Here is a 21,477-nt window from a genome sequence, read left to right as displayed (position 1 = left end):
GTGCCCGCTGCGGGAACGAGGGGCTGGGTCCGGACAAAGGCTGGGCTGGGGGCCCGGGAGGAGCCCCCCGTGTTGGCCCAGGCCGTGCCGTTCGTTCAGCACCTGCTCCCCCCTCCCGATGTCCGTGCGGGTCCCAGCATCCCGCCCGCAGCTGCGCTGGGCTCCTGTGCGCCGGGGGTTTTGGGAAAGGCTCGCCAGCTTCTTAAAAAAGGCACGGGAGGAGGTGGAAGGGCAGGGGAAAACAGCTGGCACCGGCCCAGCGGGGAAACCGGGCAGGGGGGAGCGCCCGCTTTTCCATCGAGCCCCGGCAGCCCTTCCCGTCTCGCCGTGCAAGCGAGGCTGCACGAAGGGAGTTCAGCTCCCGATTCAAAATAGAACAATAAATAAACTCCACTTTAGTGCCTGTTGCTGGAGTGTTTACAAAGCGCTGTTGCTACAAACAAGGCTGTGCTCGATTCCAGGTGACCATGGCAGACAGAGCTGCTGCTGAAAGAGCTTGCAAAGACCCAAACCCCATAATTGACGGCAGGAAAGCAAATGTGAACCTGGCGTATTTGGGAGCAAAACCAAGGAGTATTCAAACTGGTGAGGCATCCAGGAGATCCCATCTCTCTGTATTAGAATAACTTGTAAGACAAGGAAACAAGTTCCTCGGGCTGGAATCATCTGATCTGACGATGCACATTTTTCTGTCCACCATAGTTCTGATTGTTGGCCAAGGACACTGCATGGTCCAGTTACCTCTCTGCTGTATCTTCTTACTCAGCCCTGCTGCACTAATGTTACTCACCAAAGTTCATTTAACTGTGTTAAAGCTGTTTCCTTCCAGGGCAGATCTGTTTGCCCGTTAACCTCTTTGTTACATGAGAATTAACAGTAAGATCCACTTTGTCATTTCTCCCTTTGGTCTAATGACCACAGTACCCAGTGTGTAAAATAAGGCTTTATACCCCATTGTCTGTTCCACAGCAGCACGTTCACACTGGGCTTTCATCATGAATTCCCATCTGCTCCTCGTGCATATCACATATGCATGTTAAATTTAACTTGTTTCTAAATGGGGCTCTGAATTTGCTCACATGCATAGCAGATCAAATGCAAAGACGTGTGCTGTAATTCTGCCTGCCTGTTATGAGTTGAATGGTACAATGGATGCCATTCATTAATATTTCTTTTTTTTCTGAACTTTTATTTTTAGGTTTTACCATAGGTGTGCAGCAGCTACATCCAGCCTTCATTCAGAGACCTTTTGGGTAAGTGGAAATGTTTCCTAACGGTCTGTTTGAAATCAGATTCACAAATCAACTTCCTCATTATTTAAAATGTGTGAAAAAAGCCTTCACCATCAAGAGTGGACAGTTTCAACAGCTGTTGTTAATGTTCGGAGTACTTTATTTCTGGTGGAGATTTCAGAAGTTTTGTGCATTTGTCAGCTTTAATGTAATTCCCAAAGATCCTCCTTTATCCTCAGTAAATCTTAGTCATAATAAACCCAGTGCATTGCTCGCTGTTTTGCCAACTTCAAGAATTCACAGGAATTCAAATAAATGGAAAATAGTTTCTCTATTATAGTACTTAAGGTGTCAAAACAATTAAGCAAATTCTGTTCTCATGTTTCTCAAATAAGATCCTCTGCTTCCTCTGTGCCATTTCCCACGTAACAACGCTTAGGATACAGTTTTATCCTAGAAAACAAATTGCATTGGAAACAAAGTCTGTTACTTAATGAAAGTAACATTAGGTCAAAAATTGATTTTGGACAGATGTTATACAAGGCTTGAATAGTCTGCAAAAGTGGGCTTTTGTCTGCTGTTTTCAATAGCTTATACCATCCCTACTCGGTTAGAAAAGTCCTCTTTTTATACATCTAATAGGATCTGGCAGCTGCTCGGCAAAAGACAAGTGTGCTTCACGAGAACAATAGTGACTGTCATACTGCCCTCATTTAACTGTTTAATGATTGATGCAGCTCTTTTTTTACACCATTTCAGAAAGTGAATATTGATAAGGTTTTTTATTATTATTTTCTAAGAGCATTAAGAAAGTAGGTGCATTTTTTAAAGCTTTTGAGCACTGCCCTGGTGTGGTTTTTGTGTGACTCTAATATAAATAGATGGGATTTTGGCCTTTGTCAACAGCAATACTTCATCCCTTCCCTGCTCCCCGCTCCTTTTTTTTGGGGTATTTTTTTCTTTTTCTTTTTCCTTTTTTTTTAAGAAAAAAGAAATCTGCTAACAATAAAACTTTCATTCCTCTGCCCTTATGGCCGCAGTTGCCAACTGCCTGCGATGAGTTTCTGGACGTGAGAGGCTGTGTTGCCACAATAGTGCACACCCCGTGTACGTGTGCTGTGCGGGGTTCAAACACGCCGCTTCTCGCAAGCACTTACTGCTGGCAGGCCTTGAAAAACATCTGCCGTGAAAGAAAGAGTCTCCCCTTCTTTGGGGCAGCAGCCACAGCAGTCTGCATAGACCAAATGCTGCTTTTTAATAGCTCTCCTAGCAAGGGGGCTGCAAGAGCTTTCACAGCCCCCAAAGCAGCAGCACCTTGAGATGCAAACCCAGAGGCTTTTGCATGGGAGTGCAGGAGAGAAGTTGCCAATAAAAGCAGCCTCTGGCGAGTTCTGCCATGCATGGGAGCAGGGAAGAGCAAAATGGTGAAGCCCGTTAAAACTCCTCTTGTTGGCAGGAGCACCTTGCAGATTATCTGCAGTTTTCTGGGTGCCTTTCCTACCCTGCAGCCACAGCTCTTGAAAACATTTTTTTTTTCCAACAGTTTGCTTTTGGTTTCACATCCAGAGGAGTGTGGGATCGACTGATTACATGTTCCTTGTGATCTAGACAGTTCTTGTTGCAGTTCTTAGGCATTGGTTTCATCATTAAACCAGCAGAGCTGCAGTTAGCACATACAGTGGAGAACGTTATAAATTATTTATCAGTTGCCAAGAGACAGGAACCAGGAGAATGGAGGACTGGAGGCAGGGGATTATATATCATTATTTGCAAGCATCAGTAAACAAGAATTTAATTGAATTCAGTCATTGCTGCAGCAGAATCACTGGAAAATGTGGGTTTTGCAGAATGTGTTTACCTGAGCACCACCTTCACCTGAGCACCACAACTGGGGCTGCTCTGTGGCTTCTGAGCAAAGCCTCAGGTGCTCGGTCGAGCAGCAGAGCTTGGCTGCCAGTTCCCGCTTTGTCTCCTCAGTAGACCAACAAAATTAAGAGCCTTCTAAGCTCCACTCCTGCATTCCCTTGGACCCACAATTTCCTTGGCCCTCAGTGGGATATGAGGAGTTTGTCAGGGTCTGTCACTGAATTGCTGTTGTCTGTTTGCACTGCGCCGGGTGGATCCCGACCTTTCCCAAAGGAAGCTCAGTGGCTCGGCTGCTTTGCCCCTGGTGTGAGATGTTGCTGGGCTCTCCCTCCTACAGGTCCTGTCTCTGCAAAGTGTTTGTGCCCAGGGGTTGGCATTGTGGTTTCCAAAAGATGATTGTCATGGGGCACAGGGTGCTTTGGTGAGCAAGCTGGGCTTGCCAGGGCAGGAATGAATGAAGAACCGTTAACTCCTGGGCAGTTAACGAAGAGCAAGCAGCCAGTCATGTCCCAGCTATCAAGCCACAAAACGCAGGTTTTGGTGAAACCTGAAATGAATGGAAACTATGAAAATTACCCAAACACCAGAGAGGATTATTTATAAACTGAAGGCTTCCCCCCTCCCAGCCCCAGACACCTCAATGCAGCTGTAAATATTGCCAGGGCTATGCGGAACAGAAAGAGAAACCACGAGGAGCCTCTCTCCTTCCTCCTGCTGTCCTGGCAGGGGAGGCACTTGCACAGCAGACAGCATGGAGTCAGAAGTAAATCCTGTTTGGAAAAGACGTTTCTAGCCTGTTGTAACCAGAGATCTTAACAGTAATGCAAGGCAAAGGATATGTCTGTGACTTGGAGATCCGGCCGCTGAGTTTAGGGAAGCAGCATTGGGCCTGGGGCTCAGCCTGGGGCTTGCAGACTGCGCTTTGCTTGGAGGCACCTGGCAGTGCCAGCGTGTCCCTGCAGCTGCCATGCTTCGTTTGATCAGGTGATGTGGCAGGGCTACTTGGTCCCACCTCGTGGTTCCCTCCTCTGGGACTCTGGAGGGGGAGGCAGGTTTGAGTCTGTGCAGGGAGTGGGGATTCCCTGGTTCTCCTCTGTGCTTGCTGCTCTGGACACAGCATATGGCAGATGCATTCCTGTGGCTGTGCCTCAGCGAAGGAGCTATCTGTGTGGGAGATCTACCAGTGACTGAGTAAGTGACTGAGCTCTTGCAAATATAAAGCTGTCTCTTGTGGCAGGACCCAACTCTTTCCATAGCTGCACGTTGGATGTCATTGCTCCAGAGACCCCATCCATGTGTAGCTACTTGTTTTGGTGGCCCCCTGCCTCTGGCCCACATTTGGCAATGTCAGAAAGAGTTAAATCTCTTTGAGTTTAAAATTTCATGCGTTGATGCTGCTGCAGTTAGGAAGTGAAGAAAGTCTCTCTTTGTGTCAGCCCAGCCTCCCTTGCAGCTGTTTATCCTTAAAATTTCTCTATTGGGTTAAAAATAAAAGGCAACAAACTTTCATCTTTTCTGTGGTTATGCTTATAAAAGGGGCACGTGCTGTGCCCAGCCTCTGTCAGCTGGCATTCCCCTGCTCCAGATTCCCACTGCCCAGTTACCCAGAGCTGGAGGCTGCAGGATCCCATCCCACTCTGCCAGGCTCATGTGGATGGAGCACCCAGCACCTGGTGCTATCCTGTGCCAGGAACATGAAAGCTTGGAGGGGAAAGGGGGCATTTCCTAAGAAATGTCCAAATCCATTTTCCAAACTTCAGCTGCTGGTTCTCACGCATGGTGACTGCTGTTCAGACCAAATGCTTGCCAGTCAGAAAGAAAGAAATTACTTTTTTTTTAAAATGTATTGTATTTAGGGTTTTTTTAGGCATAAACATGTATTTATAGGCAGCTTAGACAGCTTTGAGAATTTTCTTGAACGTCTACTTCAAGATGCCAGATGCTGGTGTCAGGCCCAAGGGTTTGGTGTGCCTGTTTTTTGGGGTTGGGGCAGAATTTGCTCATGTTCTGCCTGTAAAACAATACAAAAGCGTGGTCTGATACAGTGACCTCACTCTTGGCTGTGTGAATGATGTGAGCTCAGACCTGTTGCAAGGGACAGGGTGAAGGATCTGAGCCATTCCTGGGCAGTCAGGGCATGGGCTTGTGTGTGATGGAGTGACAGCCTGAGCTGGCTCTAGCTTTGTCTTTACAGCACATGGCTTGAGTTGTGCCATCTTCTCTGTGTGATTCCATTGCCTCTGGTGGATTTCCTCTTCATCCTCCTCAGCAGCAGAGACCTGAGTCCTTTCCCGTTGGTGCAGGAGCTGGGGAGTGGCAGATCCAAAATTCACCTGTGTTGCTCTGGCCGGTGCCACAGAGTCCCAATGTGGCAGATTGATGCACACGTCTGAATTTCCAGAGCAGCTCAGCTTGTGCTTGATCTCATGTTTCCTTTGAGCAGCTGCTGGCATATGGGCCCCAACTCGTAGTATTAAGCACATGCCCAGTAATTGGAATGATGAATGCAGCCCTGGGCATCCTGCCCTGGCGCTGAGGGCACCAGCCAGGGAACCAGACAGTTGTTGTGCTGATAATTTGGTAGCAAGGACACCGGGTCACTTCTAAATACGACTTCTATGAAGAACTTGTTCCCCATGGATGGGAGCAAGCTACATACCAGAGCTAAATATACTCCATGATCACAAAAGATGAAAAGTCCTGGACCTCGGAGTTAAAACTCAGTCTCCTGTTTCTGAGTCTCCAAGTGCTGTAAACAGAGTTGTGCTGTCCCCTGCAATTTCCCTGTCACCAGCTTTGAGCATTTTAGCTCTCCTCTCTCAGAGCTGAGCTGCCCTGGCCAAAGCAGCAGAGGCTGGAAAAACCACGCTGGATCCAGGCAGCCCCCATGATTCCAGCTTGCAGGAACGTGTGGAGGGATTGGATTGAGATGTCTTAAATGTTCTACTGCCACAAAGGCACAACTGGTAGCTGAGATCACAAACTCTTAAAAGGGAATTTCTTTCTTGACTGAGAAGTTACTTAATTACTTGTTTTATCAAGTGCAGGCCTTCTTTTATCAAAAAGAGATATTTCATTGCTTTTTCTGTAGCTGAAGCATTCTACTTCAAAATACTTCATCTCCAAGAGAGGGGTTTAGATAAATCAAATGAGTAGATGGTTTTAATTAAAGGTCAGTGGAAGGGATCACGTGTAAAGAAAGACTTAAAGATTGAACCAGTTGAAAGTAGTCATTAATGTGTATTATTCCAAAACTTGTCAGGTATTTCAGAAGACTTTAGAGATGTTTCTGCCATCGATTTTCTCTAAATTGCAGAAGAAAATTGGAGAGCTCAGTCAAAGGCAGAATTCTGGGGCTTCCTGAGTTGATCTGTTGCAGATCCTGGTTTTCCCTACCATTCTACACAAAGATGTTGAAGGACTCAGGTTCCTGCCGTGCACTGGTGTGAAACAGTCCCTGTTTCTTCTGTCAGTTAATTTCTGGTTTGGCTGTGCTGATAACTGGAAAGGGGAGGGGTTTTTTCCTTCTCTGGAGAGCTGACTAGTTGTGGATAAACTTCCATGTGGCTTTTTCCTTGGTGCCAGATGGCTCTTGTTTCAGGCAGATGTTATCTCCTGCTACCTGAGTGTTTTTCAGCCTGCTTCTCTCCAACACTATTTTTGGTCTGGCCCAGCATGCCTTTGTGTGGGATCATGGTGTGTTTTTTTTTTTTTTTCCTTCTTCCTTTGGGTGTGGGGGGAAGCAAGATGCAGAGGATAAAGCTGTTGAGCCTGGCTGTAACTCATGGTGGAGCTCAGCACGTTGATCTCAGACTCTTGGTTGAGCTGAGGAAAACTGTTAGATCTCTGGGAGGTGTACTCCCCTCTTTGGTCTGCAGCCTTTTTTTACTTCTTTCTGGTGTTTTTCCCCACTGACTGCAGTCTGGGACAGTCTGTGTGGCATGTCATGCCTTGGTGATTGCCACTGGTGTGGTGACATCTGCTCCCAGCAGGGAAGCAGGAAATTCAGTCCTGTACCTGTCTGCATAGGCTGCTGTGCACATCTTCTCAGAGGGACAGAGGAGGATGAGGAGAAGGCAGACAGGCAAATCAGTTACAAGAGGAGCAGAAATTGTCTTGACTGCTTTGCTATTTTGTGTTTGTGTCGTATTGCAGCAGGTGATGATAAATCCCATGGAGCTGCAGAGTTCATCCCTGTGTGACTTTGAGCTGGCTGGGATAGCTGGCTGATGAGGCAGAAGCTGTTGACATTTCAGGGCATTTTTAAATCAGCTTTAGTAGGGACATTTCAGGAGTTGGAGGTTTGTCATGTTGTGGTTAGAGCCCAGCCCTGTCAGGGAATGGTGAGGGATGGTGGAGTGATCAGGGCACAGCCAATGTCCTGATCTGCAGCCAGGTGTTAATGGATAAACTGTGATCCCCTCCTGGAGTGGGAGTCCTGGTGGGCAGGCAGGGACATCCTGCAGCCTCCTCCTCATGTCTGCACTGAGAACAGCTCCTGAATTTCTCACATTTCCACAGCCTGTCACCGTGGCTGGGGCCCGTATGATACCTGTGGCCAGCCCTGCCTGCACTCCACACACGTTTACTGAGTGTCTCCTCGAGGTGAGTGCTTGCTGGCTTGGGAGTGTCCCTCAGGAACGATTCCTTGGAGTGTGAATCACACCAGGATGTGTGCCTGCATCTCCAGCTGTGCCGTGCTGCCCTGGCACTGCCAGTGCAAGTGTGGGGTGTGCTTCCCAGAGCAGCTTTAAACTCAGGAACCCACTTCAAAATGCACCTTTGGATGTGCCCTGCAGGCAGTGCCTGGAGGTGTCACATCACCAGGGGCTGTGCTCAGCTGGTTCTGCAGCACCCCCAGCACCCCCTGCCATCACGTGCTCTGGCAGTGTGGGTGTCCCTGTGGCAGCCAATGGGTCAGCTCTAGTGGAAATGGAGGCCAAATTCCTGGGGTCAAATGCCAGAATTTGTGCCTTCACTGGCAGACACAAAGGGCTCTGTTTCTTTTATTCTTCAAGGAATAAAAGGCTGGTCGTGGTGGTGGCATTTGTGTGCTGATCTCTGTGAGGCTGCCAAGAGCCCTGTGCCCCTCCTTGTTTCCCAAATGTTTGTGTGATGCCGTGTCCCTCCTGACAGAGGGGTGCAGCTGTCTCCACCTCTTCAGAGCTGACAAAACCAGCTCCCAGCAGGGCTGGCAGAGATCAAGGGGTCAGGAACTCCCACCTTGTTGCTCTCCCAAACTCATGCAGCATGCAGGAGCAGCTTGCAGGAACAGCTCATGGCTCATGTGTAGGAAGCCCTGAGAAGGTGCAGCTAAAGCACATTTTAGGTGTAAATCTGATACAAAATAGTCAAATATATGAAGTGTCTGTGAGATGACCTCTGCTGATGAGAGCTTGTTCCTCTTCCCCAGTGTTTGGGGAGAGAAGTGGACACATTTCCTCCTGACTTGTCCCTTTTTTCTTGCTGCCCCCCAGCCAGCCCTGCCCTGCTGCTGTCGTGGGGAGGCCTGGGTGATGGCAGGTTTTGAAAGGGACTTTTTCATCTGCCTGGAGCCACAGGTGCCTCCCCTGACGTGTTTGAGCAGCTCCACCCAGGCCTGCACCACAGCAGGGCCCCTTTTGTTCTGTCCCCCACCAAAGCAGGACAGAGCCTGTGTCCCCTCTGCCAGTGGCTCTGTAACCATCTCTGTTCTGGTTCAGTTCTGGCTGCTGGGGCATGGTGCCACATGGTCAGGAGCATGGGCTGGCAGCAGTCCCTGCCATCCCTCCTGCTGTCTCTCCTGTGCCACTGCTGCCTCTGGGCTGAGGTTTGACCCTGCTCCTTGTGTTGGGTGGCCTGTGCCCGTGGCTCATGGTGGTGCCAGCAGCATCTCGTCCATCTGCTGTTCACAGGGTGACTTTGGTGTGTGGTGGCCACAGCTGATCACTTGGTTGGTGTTTTATAATCACACCGTGTGTGTTTTTGATGAAGTTCTCTCCTGGCTGGCAGGGCCCATCGTGGGGGATGGAGGAGAACTGCAGGGAGGGAGGAAGGGAAAGGCATCCTAAAACACAGATGTGACTCATGCTGTAGAAATTCAGATTAGAGCTTGCTGTTTTCTAGAAAGAGAACTCCAGAACAGCTTTCTTTTTAAAAAAATTATCTCCCAAAAGATCATGTTCAGGAATAATGGAAGAGGGGGAAATACTTCAAGATTTTCTGTGGATGCTAAATGTAGCCAGCGGAGAACTTCATCCTACTGCACTGGTTTGTTTTGTTTGTAGCTGCAAGTCATCAAAGTGACCTTACTTTGAGTTGTGTGTTTGTTTTGATTGATCAATTGCCGTCTGTCCACCTAATTCAGAAGACCAAATTGCATAATACCTTGATTGAAATTTCTAGCTGAATTATTGAAATCCTGCAGACCAGAAGAACCTTCCCTTTTACATTGACATTCCCTTTAGAAGCAGCTCTTGGAGTTGCTGAGTGTGGTTTTTTAGTGCAGCACCAGCTATTGTGAGTGATATGTGCTCGTGTATGCCCTGGGCTGGTGGGATGGATTTCTGAGAGCGGGGTCCAGGAGTACATTCTGCCTTCCAAGCTAATGGTGCTTTTTATTCCAAGTAGCACTGAAAAGCTGGAGTTTTTCCTTGCTGAAGGGAAAATGCAGTGCAGGATGTTGCAGATTTGCTGTCTCTGAGCCCACCGAGGAGCTCCGTGTGTGAAAGCAAAGCCAACAGTGCAGAGTTTGTTGGGATGAGCTGGGGATGTCCACTCACCCTGATGGCACCACGTCCCCCACATGGGAGAGCAGCTGGGTGGCAGTAAGGGACATGGAGGAGCTGCTCAGGCAGGGTGATGCTCTGACTGGATTGCCAGGGCTGTCCTGGTTGTTTGGTGAGCACAGGTGGAATTCCTGTGGGCAAAGTGCTGGCCCCAGTTTAGATCAGAGCTGAACAAAAAGGGATTCTGTGCATTTCTGCTGCCTCATCTCATTCTTGTTACCCACAGGGGGATGCTGGGGATGGTGTGCTTATGGGCTGGAGGATGGTGAGGTCCCTCTTGCTGTCCAGGGGTGTCTGGTGGCCTCAGAAGAGGGTCTTGCACTGAATCAAAGGTTGAGGTGCTGCTCACCACTGTCCATCCTCCCTGGGCATATGGAAGGACCCTGATTTCAGAGGCAGTGTTGCTGTGTGGGGAGAGGAGAGCAATCATTCTCTTGTCATGCAAATTGTCTCAAGCAAAAACAAACTGCGTATGGGAGTGGGAAAAGGAGAGAAAACTCGGTTCAGATGAGCCCTTGTTTGTGGGAAGCCTTTCTCCTGTCTGAAGAGCAGATTAAACCATCCAGTGCTGGTTGTAAAGCAAGTGGGAACAGCCCTGTAGGTGCTGGGTAGGAGGGACCAGCCCCAGGTGGACCCCAGCACGCTGCAGGTGGTGGCTGAGATTTAGGATGCTCATGTAGAATGAGGGTAACTATGTACAGCCCTGTGCCTTGTGAAGAGCCTGTGGGAGGCTTTTAAAAGTGGTTGTGTTTGAAAATGTGCTGTCACACACATCCACACAAAAATCCCCAAAATATTTGAATCTGCATAATCTCTCTGCAGAGTTTTGCCTTGGGGATTTTTTTATTGGCCAAAATGAGTTGGGTTTGGAGACAGGATGGCACAAGCTTTTAGGGGATGGCTTTGCCTCATGTGATTCAGCAAGCAGGACCTTCTCCCCAGGGTGGCTCTGATCTTCCAGCGGCACTGTGCCATTTGCTGGTGATAGCCTGCACCCCCTATTTCTTAAACACACCTCAGATGTGTCACCTTGCCACACTCTTCAGGCCACATAAATTCCCCATTTTTGCCTGGCCCATGGCAGTTTCTGTGGATGTACCTAAACCTTCAGGTTTGCACAGTTTTTGCCCAGCTGTTTGAGACCTAACTTGACATGAGCCCTTTGGAAAATACAGCCCTTTCATTTCTATGCTTCTTTCCCCCCTCCCCTTTCCTCCTCATTAGCAGTTTCTGACAAATTAGTAGGCACTCCTGCATTAATCACCTCCAGGATCCCTCCATCTATGGACTTTAATTGACTGTGACATTGTGAAGTTGCTCTCAGCAGCGCAACTCCTCAGGGCAGGGGGAGCCTGGGAGAAGCTGCACTTTCGGAAAGGGCAGCGGAGATGCCCGGGGCAGATGTGACAGCTCATGGACACAGGAGTGTCACCGCCCTGCCAGCTGCTGGGGGAGGAAAGCACCATTAATACCTCGTGTTTTACAACAAACACCCTGTAGCATTCCCTAAACATGCGGTGTTGTGGAAACATGGTGTAAGTGTGTAGTAACTGATAACAGCTTGCAGGCCGGAGGGCCTGGGGTCAGTGGCCATTCCTGGTGGGACACGTGGAGGGTGGCACGCTGTCCCTGCTGCTGAGGCGTCCCACAGGGGCTCTGGGTGCTCAGGACCCTCGCCCAAGTTTGGATGGACAATTCAGGAGGCAGAAAGGCTGGCAAGGACAGGCCGAGGAAATGGGGTGAGCCAGAAGATGTGTCACGGTCTTCCAGGGAGCTTATTTTGGATTTCAGCAGCCTGGATTACAAGCGTGGGGACAGGGATGTGTGTATTAGTAGCAGCCCATGCTTCACCTTGCACTACACCCTCAGGTCTAGGAGTGTTTGCTTCTCATCCCCTCGCTCCAGGGCAGCACTGCTGGGCAGCACCGTTTCCATGGCTGGCGCACGTGAATCTGAGGGGAAGCAGGGCCGTGCCGACCCCAGCCCCTCGCTGACTCTCTCCCTTTCCCTCCACAGACTCACGCCTCACTATGTTTACCCCCAAGCCATCATCCAGCCCAGCGTGGTGATCCCTACCCCCGTGCAGTCCATCACGTCTCCCTACATCGACTACACGGCCGCGCCTTCGTGCAGTACCAGCCGCAGCAGCTGCAGCCCGACCGCATGCAGCGAGGGCCCGCATGCCGTGAGGGCCCGCCCGGCCTCCCCGGACAATCTCTGCTCGCCCTGCAAGGATACCGCTAGGACAGCAAAACGGCAAAAAAGTTATAAATGAGACAAAACCAACACACACACACACACGCAAAAAAAAAAAAACAAATCACCCCGTCCCTTTATTCCCCGTATGTAGGTGCATATTGATGCCTAAGCTATTTATAGTGTTGAGGGCAAACCCCCGAATCCTTGCAGTCTGATTGTGCTTATGAAAGTGGACTTCTGGTAAGTTTTATTTTTTCCCCCCTTTTTTTTTTTCCTTCAATCTGGACAGATACTGTCTTGAAGATGTTCTAAAAGCGGCTGAAATGTTTCACAGGAAAACGACAGATTCTTGCACACATGGCAGTCTGCTTCCATCACCTGTGGTCTTCTTTCTGCCCCCTTCCTTCCTCATCCAGCCTACAATCCTCTTATTTACTGGTGAGGTACAGAGGTACTTGGAGAACATGGAAAAAAAGCAATCTTATTTTTTGGTTGTACAAAAACTTTGTAATACTCAGAGATGCCTTACAGAAAAAAAAAAAGCAAAAGAAAAACTATTTTTTAATATTTATTGCGATTTTATTCGCATGAGCTGTGAATTGCAGACAGAAGAATAGTAGTAAGTATCTGCCTTGTTTAATTCTCATTTTACTAAATTATTGTATGTAGGTAAAAGTTCTTAAGTAATTGCTGAATCACTTCAACATGCAAAAGGGAATATTGGCTTGAAGGAGAGCAGAATATTCCTTTAGTCAACGCACTGTACTATTTTCTTATTGTAATTGTTACTCTGTTAAGATTATCTCAAATTTAGGTATATTTTTAAATGCAAAAAACCAACCAAGAATACTGAACATTTTGTCTACTTTGGTAGATCTTTTGTTACAATGCTGCAACCTATGGAGACATTTACAGTATTTATGTAAAAGAGATTTGGGGCTGTTGGCCAGCAAGGTTTAGGACAATATCATGAGTGGAGCAGTAGAGAAAAAGGTGTTATGTCACTGAACAAATGGGTAAATATAACCTTTTTATGCCTGTAATCCAACAGCCAAATAAAGGAAGAGAACAGGCGATGTAAGTGCATTTCTACAAAGACAGCAATAAACTATTTTAACTTTTAAGATTATTCGATGCTGTATGGTACCATGTTTGCTTGGCTGCAGTGCCTTAGGGGGTATTTCCCAGCCCACATGGTCCGCCCATGCTGGGCTTCACCCTCCAGTGTGCCAGGGTGGGCTGTGACAGGAGCCCCTGCTGCCACCCTGGCAGGCATCAGGGGCTGCCACCATCCAGCAGCATGTCCCACACTGCCCTTGCTCTGCGTGTCCCGAGGCACCTCAGGGTTTCTGAGCTCACAGAGCCCCGTGGGCTGGTGCCAGCTGCTTCCTCACGCTGCGTGCAGCAGAGGGTGGGAGGTGCTGCCCTCCTGGTGCAGCTCCAGAGGCAGCAGGGGCAGACGGGATCTCATCCCAGAGTTTTCGGGCCATCACTTTCCTTCTGTTATTTGCTTAAAATAAGTTGGGGGTTGTTTTTCTAAAATGGAATTTCTCTGAAAGAGAGTAGTCTGCCAGAGCCCTGTCCTGGTTAAGGGGATTTGCTGAGGGTGTCTCAGATCCAGCAGAACCAGGCAGGTGCCAGCAGCAGAGAGACTTTCATCCTTGAGCCTCATTCGCTGCTCTGGTGCTACATTTGACTTCCCCCAACCAACTTGCTTTAGAAGTTCAGTGTTCAGGTTTTGACAATTACAAATTTCAAGAATTAATCTGTAAAAGTAAATAAAATTACTCTGATCATGCCAGTTATCTGGTTCATCTCCATAAAGGTCACAGCAGGCCTGGTGCCAGGAAGGGCTGTGTTTTTGGCACCAGCATCTGCTGTTGGTTCAGGTGGTGATGCCTAAAGCCATCCTGGGGGAAGAGAATGCTGTAGGATGAAAGCAGAGGCAGTTCAGCACTGTGGCTGCCCTGGGGAGCTTAAATGCCCACGGTGGGCATGTTGAATGGCACCAGTAACCCTCAGAGTAAAGAGCCCATCTCAATGAATGGAAACAACTCGCTCCTGCCTTGCTTGTGTTGCGTGAGAATGCAGATCCTGGTGGGGCTCTGCTCATCCTGCCCGGGGTTTTGCTTACAACCATGTGGGTGACATTTATTTCCTTTTTAAGTAATTACTTTCTGGAACTGCTGTGGGGCTGCCAAAGGAGTAAGAGCCGAGCGCCGCATCCAGCCTGGCCCGGGCCCTGCCTTTGAAGTGCTATCAGGGCTGGAGATTATTCAGCAATTCTTCTTTCTCCCTGTCAGGAGTGCTCCTGAGGAGAAGGGAGGGCAGGGTTTTTGGATGGGGGTGCTGGGAGCTGCCGGGGAGCAGCATTGAGGTGCCTGTCCCCAGGCAGTGGTGCCTGGCACTGCTGAACTGGGCTTTTGTCTTTGCTGGGGACACACATCTCCCCCGCTCCGTGGGGACAGCAAGGCTGCTGAACATGGATTTGTTATTGAAAAAACCCATGTGTGCAGTGCGCTCTGAAGTGAAAAGAGTGATGCTTTTCCATTTAGCTGTCTGATTTCCTGAAAGGTGGCCAAACTGCCAGGCAGCCAGGGTGCAGGCGGCGCTCCCAGCGCCCGGCAATGCCGAGTGCCATTCCTGGATCCTGCTCAGTTTTGCTCCGGGCTCATTTCGAGAAACAGCCACATCAAAACAGCAGCAGGAGCAGCCCGACCTGCCTCCTTCCTGCTTGCGAAAACCCGGCTGTGAAATTGCAGAACCGTGGGCTCTGCCATGCTCCTTCCCAGTGGGAGCAGGGCTGTGCTGCCAGGTGGTGCTGGCAGCCTCCAAAAAGGAGCCCAAGCACTTCCCTGTCCTGTGCTAGGCTGGGAAAGTGGGAAGATCTCAAAGGGTTGCTGTGTTAGAAGAACAAGAGCCAAACTGCAGAGTATGAGCAGTGGGGTGTGGGTGAGAGGCACAGGCTGCCTGCTTCCCGACTGATCAGGGTGGCACAACTGCTTAAATAATTTTGAAATTGCTTAAAAGTATAATTTAATATTTTTTTAGTGCATTCCCGGATGGAGCATCGTCTTCCACCTCCTTATGTGGTCCCAGCACAAAGAAAGCTCATTCTGGGCAGCTCAGCTCTGCTGCAGCCAGACAGAAGCCAAGGGAGGGGACGAGCAGGGGGGTCACAATGCTGGTTTTAAAAGCTGCAGTGAGCCACAGGGACCAGGAGGAGCGGCAGGGGCTGGGTGGTTTTGGCAGCACAGCCCTGGCAGCACCATCTGTTTGGCAGGTTCCTGGGGTGGGACCAGCTTTGGGGGGCCAGACCTTGTCCTGAGCACATCCCTGTGGCCATGCTGGCAGCTGACCCAGCCCAGGCCACCTCTCAGCAGCTGTGCCCATATGCCCAGTCATTTGCATGACAAATTCAAATCTTTCTTATAGGAAACCATCACACTGGGGCTGTCAGGGGGAGCTTTGGCTTGTGTGGGCTGGGGCATGTGCAGCCCCTCTGCTGTCATGGGGAAGTGTCACCATAAATACCAGTGCTGGGTGCTGGTCATCATCTGGATGAACCCAGCCACAGTCCGGCATCATGTCCTGGCATCACCTCCCTTTCCATCTGGCAGCAGCGAGTGAGAGACAGCCCTGTACCCCAGGGTGGCTGCTGCCAGACTTTCCCCACTTGCCTGCCATGAAAGGGGATGTCTTGGGTGAGATTTCTGCCCTTTCCAGACACTCCCTCTCCCTGGGGTGTCCCCTGTCACAGAGGCACACCCAAGGGCTCTGCTGCCAGCAGCCTGAATCTGCTTTTGACAAGGAGCAGGGGGTACCCAGCCCACACCTCTGCAGTGCTGCCCACGCTGTCCCACCTTGTCTGGGCACCCCCACGGGCTCCTGTCAAGGTCCAGAGGTTTGCAGTGGCACCCCCAGCCAGTGGTTATGCCCAGGATGGGATGGGAGCACTGGGGACAGGGGGGACACTGCCAGCCCCCACGGCCCAGCTCCCCTGGCTAACAAGCCCCAAAACTTTGCACTGAGAGGGAAAGGCTGAGCACACCATTTATTTGCATAGTAACTGGACTGCTGTTAGCACTATCCTTTAAAACAGAGTTGACAGCAAAATGTTTTTACCCCCTTAAATACAGGGAATGCTAACAGCATCTTTTTTTTTTTCTCTCTCTTCTGGCTGAAACTTGTTTTTCCCTCCTTTGTGCCTCTCTGAATCCTGCCAGCATAGAGATTCCCTTGTTCAGAGAGTAAAAAAAGAAGAGGGAGAAAAAAAAATAGAAAAAGGAAAACTTAAGCCTGGGATTAAAAACCATCACTAAAATAGTTTGAATAACAAAGTCAACTGACCAGCCGGTGAATGCCTGTCACGTATCACCCAGGCACGGTCACATGTGGCACTAGATAGTTCCTGGAAAAGCTTCTGCCCAGCCTGATAGACCTGTGCCTGCTGATACTGCTGCACCCACTCCTGGAGGGCTGTGGGAAACTTCCTGACAGGGTGATAAATTGGGGGAATAAATAAATAAATCTCCCTTGGGTACCAGAGGCAATGGGTGTTCTTGAGGCTTTTCCATCCTAGTGGTCCTGGCACCACTGAGCCAGCAGAACTCTCTGCCTTACTGATGTCTCTAGCAAGGGAATTTATGGTGGGTTTGTGTTTTTTTTCCTACACAAGTTTTTTGCATTGTTTCAGGTGCGTAAAAAATCAAAACCTGGGACCTTGCATGAGATAAAAGCAGGGGCTTTGTACCTACCCCAGGCAGAGCCAACTCAGCCACATCACACACATCATGTGGGGCCATGCAACCATGGAGTGTGTTACTGAGGGGATTTGTACCTAAACCCAAACCTAAATAACAGTTTTATCCTCTTGCTGACTCCAGCAGCACAAACCTGGAAGCAGAGGGATGCAACAAGGCACAGTGACAGGAACGATGGCTCAGATAAAGCCACACAGTGTGGGAGGGCAATTAAAGACTCAGATTTATTAGCTGTGTGCCCATGCTCAGGAGGATGATGAAGCAGTTGGAGATGGAAAAGTTGCTAATGGAAAGGTCAGAGATGGAGGCTTGTGAGAGGATGAATCAGTGAGCACCCGAAATCCCAGGAGCCAATTTTTAAAAGCATTTGCCCACATAAAAGTGGAGACTGTGGCCTTTTATAAATCAGCCAGGAACATGTCTTGGTTTGAAAATAGCACTGAGCATCTTATTACACATTTAACACTCAAAAGACCTTTTAAAATCAGACTCAGCTCATTGGAGTGGCTCCTGCCCATGGATAAATGGGGGATCAGTGTGTGCAGATACTCACGGCCATTCCTGGTCTCCTGTAGCATCCACTGCTGTGTTTGCACGAGCTGCTGACATGTGAGCACCTTAAACAAACCCTGAGCTCTGCAAAATGAAAGTGAAATGAAATAAATGAGTCATGCCATTAGTCTCCTGTGAGCTGGCTTTAAAATTAGCAGGTTTTAGACATAAACATGGTAGAACGAGCCCTGGGGGGAAGAAAAGTCCTCCAAAAACCACATCCTATCTTCTTTTCAACAGTGCACTCTGCTCTTTATTTCATGCCACTTTAGTAAGGTAAACTAATTTGGTTTCCTGTTTCCAATGAATTTTATATGTAGAAAAACATTTATATTATATACATTATAAATCTGATCAGAAACATGTATGTATGAGGAAACACGTGGTTTTTATCAGTAGCTGTGTGCATTCATGTGTGTATGTGAAAGAATACACATAAATGCCTTATTTCAACTGGCATTTTAACTTCTATTTCCCAAATCCTGGCTCCTGAAGATGCCAGGCGTGCACGGTTTAGAAGATAATCTAAAATGAGAAGCATAACATAACAGGAATGCAACCAAATTTAGTGGCTGGTAGCACAAGCTAATCTGGGGCAAAACCATGCCCTGGATTGAGCTCAGGCTTCAGCAGACTAGGAAAAACAGTAAAAATATCCCATGCTGGTGTGAGAGCCACGCCTGGAGATGGGGCAGACCTCAGGGGCATCCCCCATCTTTTTGCCCACTGCTGCCATATGTATTCAGGCACTTTTCCTCTGTCTGTCTGTCTTTCTGCATTCCCCTATGCCCTCTTCAATCAGCCAACCATGGGCACTTCAGCCTCAGTCTGCTCAGCCCAGAATACAGATATTTTGGGCATCTGCAATCTGGAGGAAAGCTCCAGTCCTGCCAGGAATCCTGCACAGGCTTCAATGGAAAAAAAATAAAAATATCCCATGGAGTTGGGTAAAGGCTGCCAGGCTGCCCCGGGCCCTGTCCTGCAGGCAGGGAGCAGCCCCAGCCCCTCTGCAGCTGCCAGCAGAGACAGAGCCTGCAGGAGAGACAATAAATTAAATCCAAATGTTTATTCCATTGGCACTGGCCGGGTCATGTGCCTCGTGGGGCTGGAGAGTGCAGGAATATTTTCTTGTAGCTGTCGAATAAACTGCTGGAAATGGTGGCTGTGTGGAGATCCTGGAGGAGGCAGGGGCTGAGACCTGCTTGGGTGGGTGGGTGGGTGGATGGATGGATGGATGGATGGATGGATGGATGGATGGATGGATACACACACACAGGAGTTAGGACAAATTCAGAGGCTGGGCCAAGATCTTTGTGCACAGGCAATGGTTTTGGGGGCAGGTGTGGGGGTCTGTGTGCAAGTGAGACACTGGAGATTGTGGGCATGTGAGGAGCTTGGATTTCCCCTCCCTCCTTTGCACACACACAGAATTAACTCTTGCCATCCCCACCAGACTCAGAGAGCCCTGGATGTGCAGGGCCCTGAGCTCCAGCACAGCCCCAGCTCTGGTGGGTGTCTGCAGAGTGTCCTGGCTGCTGCAGGTCACTGTGCAGAGATGCTTTACAAACCTCCACCCCATCAGCACAGCCCGCTGCCCCACAGGTCCCAGCACAGTGGTTACAACAGGCTTACTCATTTCTGCAGTGAGTAAGACCGAAAGGGGAGCCCCACAGGGGCAGGACCGGGGGCTGATAAGGAGCAGCTCCCTAATCTCCAGCCGCAGCAGCCGAAGGGCTGAGGGTGATAACTCCCAGAGCCCCTGGCTCCCAGCAGTGCAGGGTGCTGCTGTCGGTTTGTGTCTGCAGAGCTGCATCTCCTCACCTCGCAGGGCTTGTCTGCAGTGCCCAGCCCAGCCCGGCACCCCTCGCCCTCCCTGGGCGAGCCAGCAGGAGCTGCTGGTGGTGGCAACCGCAGGGCTCACACCCTGGCCTGCTCACCTCCTCTGCTCTTCATTCCTTGGGCTCCCGGGGCACAGCCATGGGGAAAGGGGGCTACAGGAGGCAGCATCATTCACCTGACCGATCAACCCTGTTTAGGAAAATCCAAAGTTTAGAAACTGGAAGTAGGGAAGGTCCCAGCTTCATGCTCCATCCTCATGTTGTGAGTGACACTAGGAAGCCAGGAGCACAGCAAAGCTGGCACTCCCCTGATTCAGACCTGGGCTGGGATTTAGGCTCAGATACCTGGTTTTTGCGGGCTGGGTTGGACCCTGTCCATGCCCATCCCCTGTGGCACACACTCACATCTGCACCAGCAGCACCCACCACTGCTGCTCTGCCGGCTCAGTGTCACCTGCCCCAGCTCCACTGTCCCCTCACCGGCCCCATGTGCCACATTGCACATGATAAGCTCTGCTCCACAGCACATTTTTGTCAGAGGCTAGCGAGATAAAGTCTGAAAATAGCTCACCATGACATCCATCAGGGTCTGTGCCACTGCATTTCCCACATGCTGCCGTCCTCCCTGCCTGGCTTCAGCTGGGACCATCCCTGCAGCAAGGCTGGGTCTGAAATGCAAACAGCACATGCACAGCTGCTCCTGTCCTGGAGCACCATGGTCTCCAGGCAGCATGGCACTGAGTGTGACATTGCACTGAGTGTGACATTGCACTGAGTGTGACAGGGCACTGAGTGTGACATGGCACTGAGTGAGGGTGACATGGCAGTGAGCAAGAAAAGGCACTGAGTGTGCCATGGCACTGAGTGTGACATGGCAGTGAGCAAGAAAAGGCACTGAGTGTGCCATGGCACTGCCAGCTCTGCAGGGCAGGCTCTGCCTTTTTGGGGTGCCCCTCTCGCACAGGCCCCACTGCAGGGCCCCCGTCCCATCCCTGGCTGGCTGCAGGAGCACCGTGCCCTCTCGCAGCCTTTGGCTCTGGCCAAACACCACTTGGCCAAATCCCCAGCACGGGAACAAAAGCAGAGAGCCCCAGGATGGGAGCTGGGGGAGGCTGCAGCTCCCTGCACAGCTCCTCTGCAGAGCTGGAAACCAGCGGGGCATGAAGGGAAGCATCCCCTCGCTGCCTTTGTCACTCCTGGGGCTGCCCTGTGTCCTTCAGGGGTGCTCTGGTGGCTCTCAGGCTGGGTGCCAAGGGGAAGAGTGGGGTGCCAGCCTCTCCTCCTGGAAAGGCCATTTCCAGCTCTTTCCTTGCAGGGTGAACCCGCTTCTTTAACCCCTCTGGTGCCAGCTGGCCAGCACCGTGCCCTGGCCGTGGTTCCTGGGCTCTGCCCTCACAGTGCTGCCAAGCGAGTGGCATTCAAAGCTTTAGCCTTTCTCAGCTTTTAGGCACATGCTCCAGCTCTCCCTTATTCTGTGTTTAGTTTTGTGCAGCCAATATCACGTCATATTTAAAGGCGCAGTTTCAATTCATATCTATCTTGATTTATTTTTTTTAATGAAAAACAAGATTAAAAATAGTCATCAGAGAAAACAAACACTGTAATGCCCACACAGATTTTCCAAACAATTTCAAAAATGCCCATGACAGCAACTGCTTTTAAGTGTTGAAGAATGACAGTGGAGACTTTGCAGTGCAGACATGGCTCTAAGGAAACAAAGCATTTTATATAAAGGGGAAATAGTCCAGGTGTTACTGTACCACAAGCCACAGCTCCTTCCACTGCACCTGGCTCACACCTGGCTGGGGGCAGGTGGCCCTGCAGAGACATGTTGGGGTTACTGGGAAAGTATTGCCAGCATCTCCTGGCCATGCCAAAGAAAATCATTCCATTTCCTCTGCCCTGTGCCGGGGAGGGGCTCATGAGCCTCCCCAGCTCAGTGTCACCCAGCTCAGTGTCACCCAGCTCAATGTCACCCTCAGTCTCAGCCAGTCACAGCTCAGGCTGTTGTGGCACACCAGGTGTGTCCTGGGCTCACAGGGATGTCACCTGTGCCCACAGGATCCTGGGGTGCTGAGGAGCCAGCAGAGCCCACAACAGCTTGGACTTGACTCTGCAGGCTGGATGGGGCTTTTGGGGGGTTGTTTAGTCTTGTCAAGGGTTTTCCCCAGCCCCGTGGCCTCACTGCCCTCCCTCAGAGACACCAGCAAAGCCCCAGGGACCCTGTGCTCTGGGGAGCAGCGATGCAGCACAGCTCAAA

General features: G+C 50.1%; 1 protein-coding gene across 1 annotated transcript; it reads left to right on the top strand.

The window, feature by feature from the left end:
• Positions 1-443: 443 nt before the first annotated feature.
• Positions 444-12,140, top strand: RBM38 (RNA binding motif protein 38). Its single transcript, XM_005423670.2, has 3 exons — positions 444-585; positions 1,199-1,253; positions 11,882-12,140. The coding sequence occupies exons 1-3, from the start codon at positions 468-470 to the stop codon at positions 12,138-12,140; spliced, it is 432 nt and encodes a 143-aa protein (XP_005423727.1). The 5' UTR covers positions 444-467.
• Positions 12,141-21,477: the final 9,337 nt, after the last annotated feature.

This window comes from Geospiza fortis, unplaced genomic scaffold (assembly GCF_000277835.1).
Source record: "Geospiza fortis unplaced genomic scaffold, GeoFor_1.0 scaffold361, whole genome shotgun sequence".
Classification (NCBI taxonomy): domain Eukaryota; kingdom Metazoa; phylum Chordata; class Aves; order Passeriformes; family Thraupidae; genus Geospiza; species Geospiza fortis.
The sequence above is the reverse complement of the archived record's forward strand: the minus strand, read 5'-3'. Positions and strand labels throughout refer to the sequence as shown.

Bases quoted from the DNA above. Each gene is read 5' to 3' on its own strand.
- RBM38 (XM_005423670.2), top strand. From the start codon at position 468: ATGGCAGACAGAGCTGCTGCTGAAAGAGCTTGCAAAGACCCAAACCCC. The intron at 586-1,198 runs GTGAGGCATCCA...TTTTATTTTTAG, and splicing joins ACCAAGGAGTATTCAAACTG to GTTTTACCATAGGTGTGCAG. The intron at 1,254-11,881 runs GTAAGTGGAAAT...TTCCCTCCACAG, and splicing joins TTCATTCAGAGACCTTTTGG to ACTCACGCCTCACTATGTTT.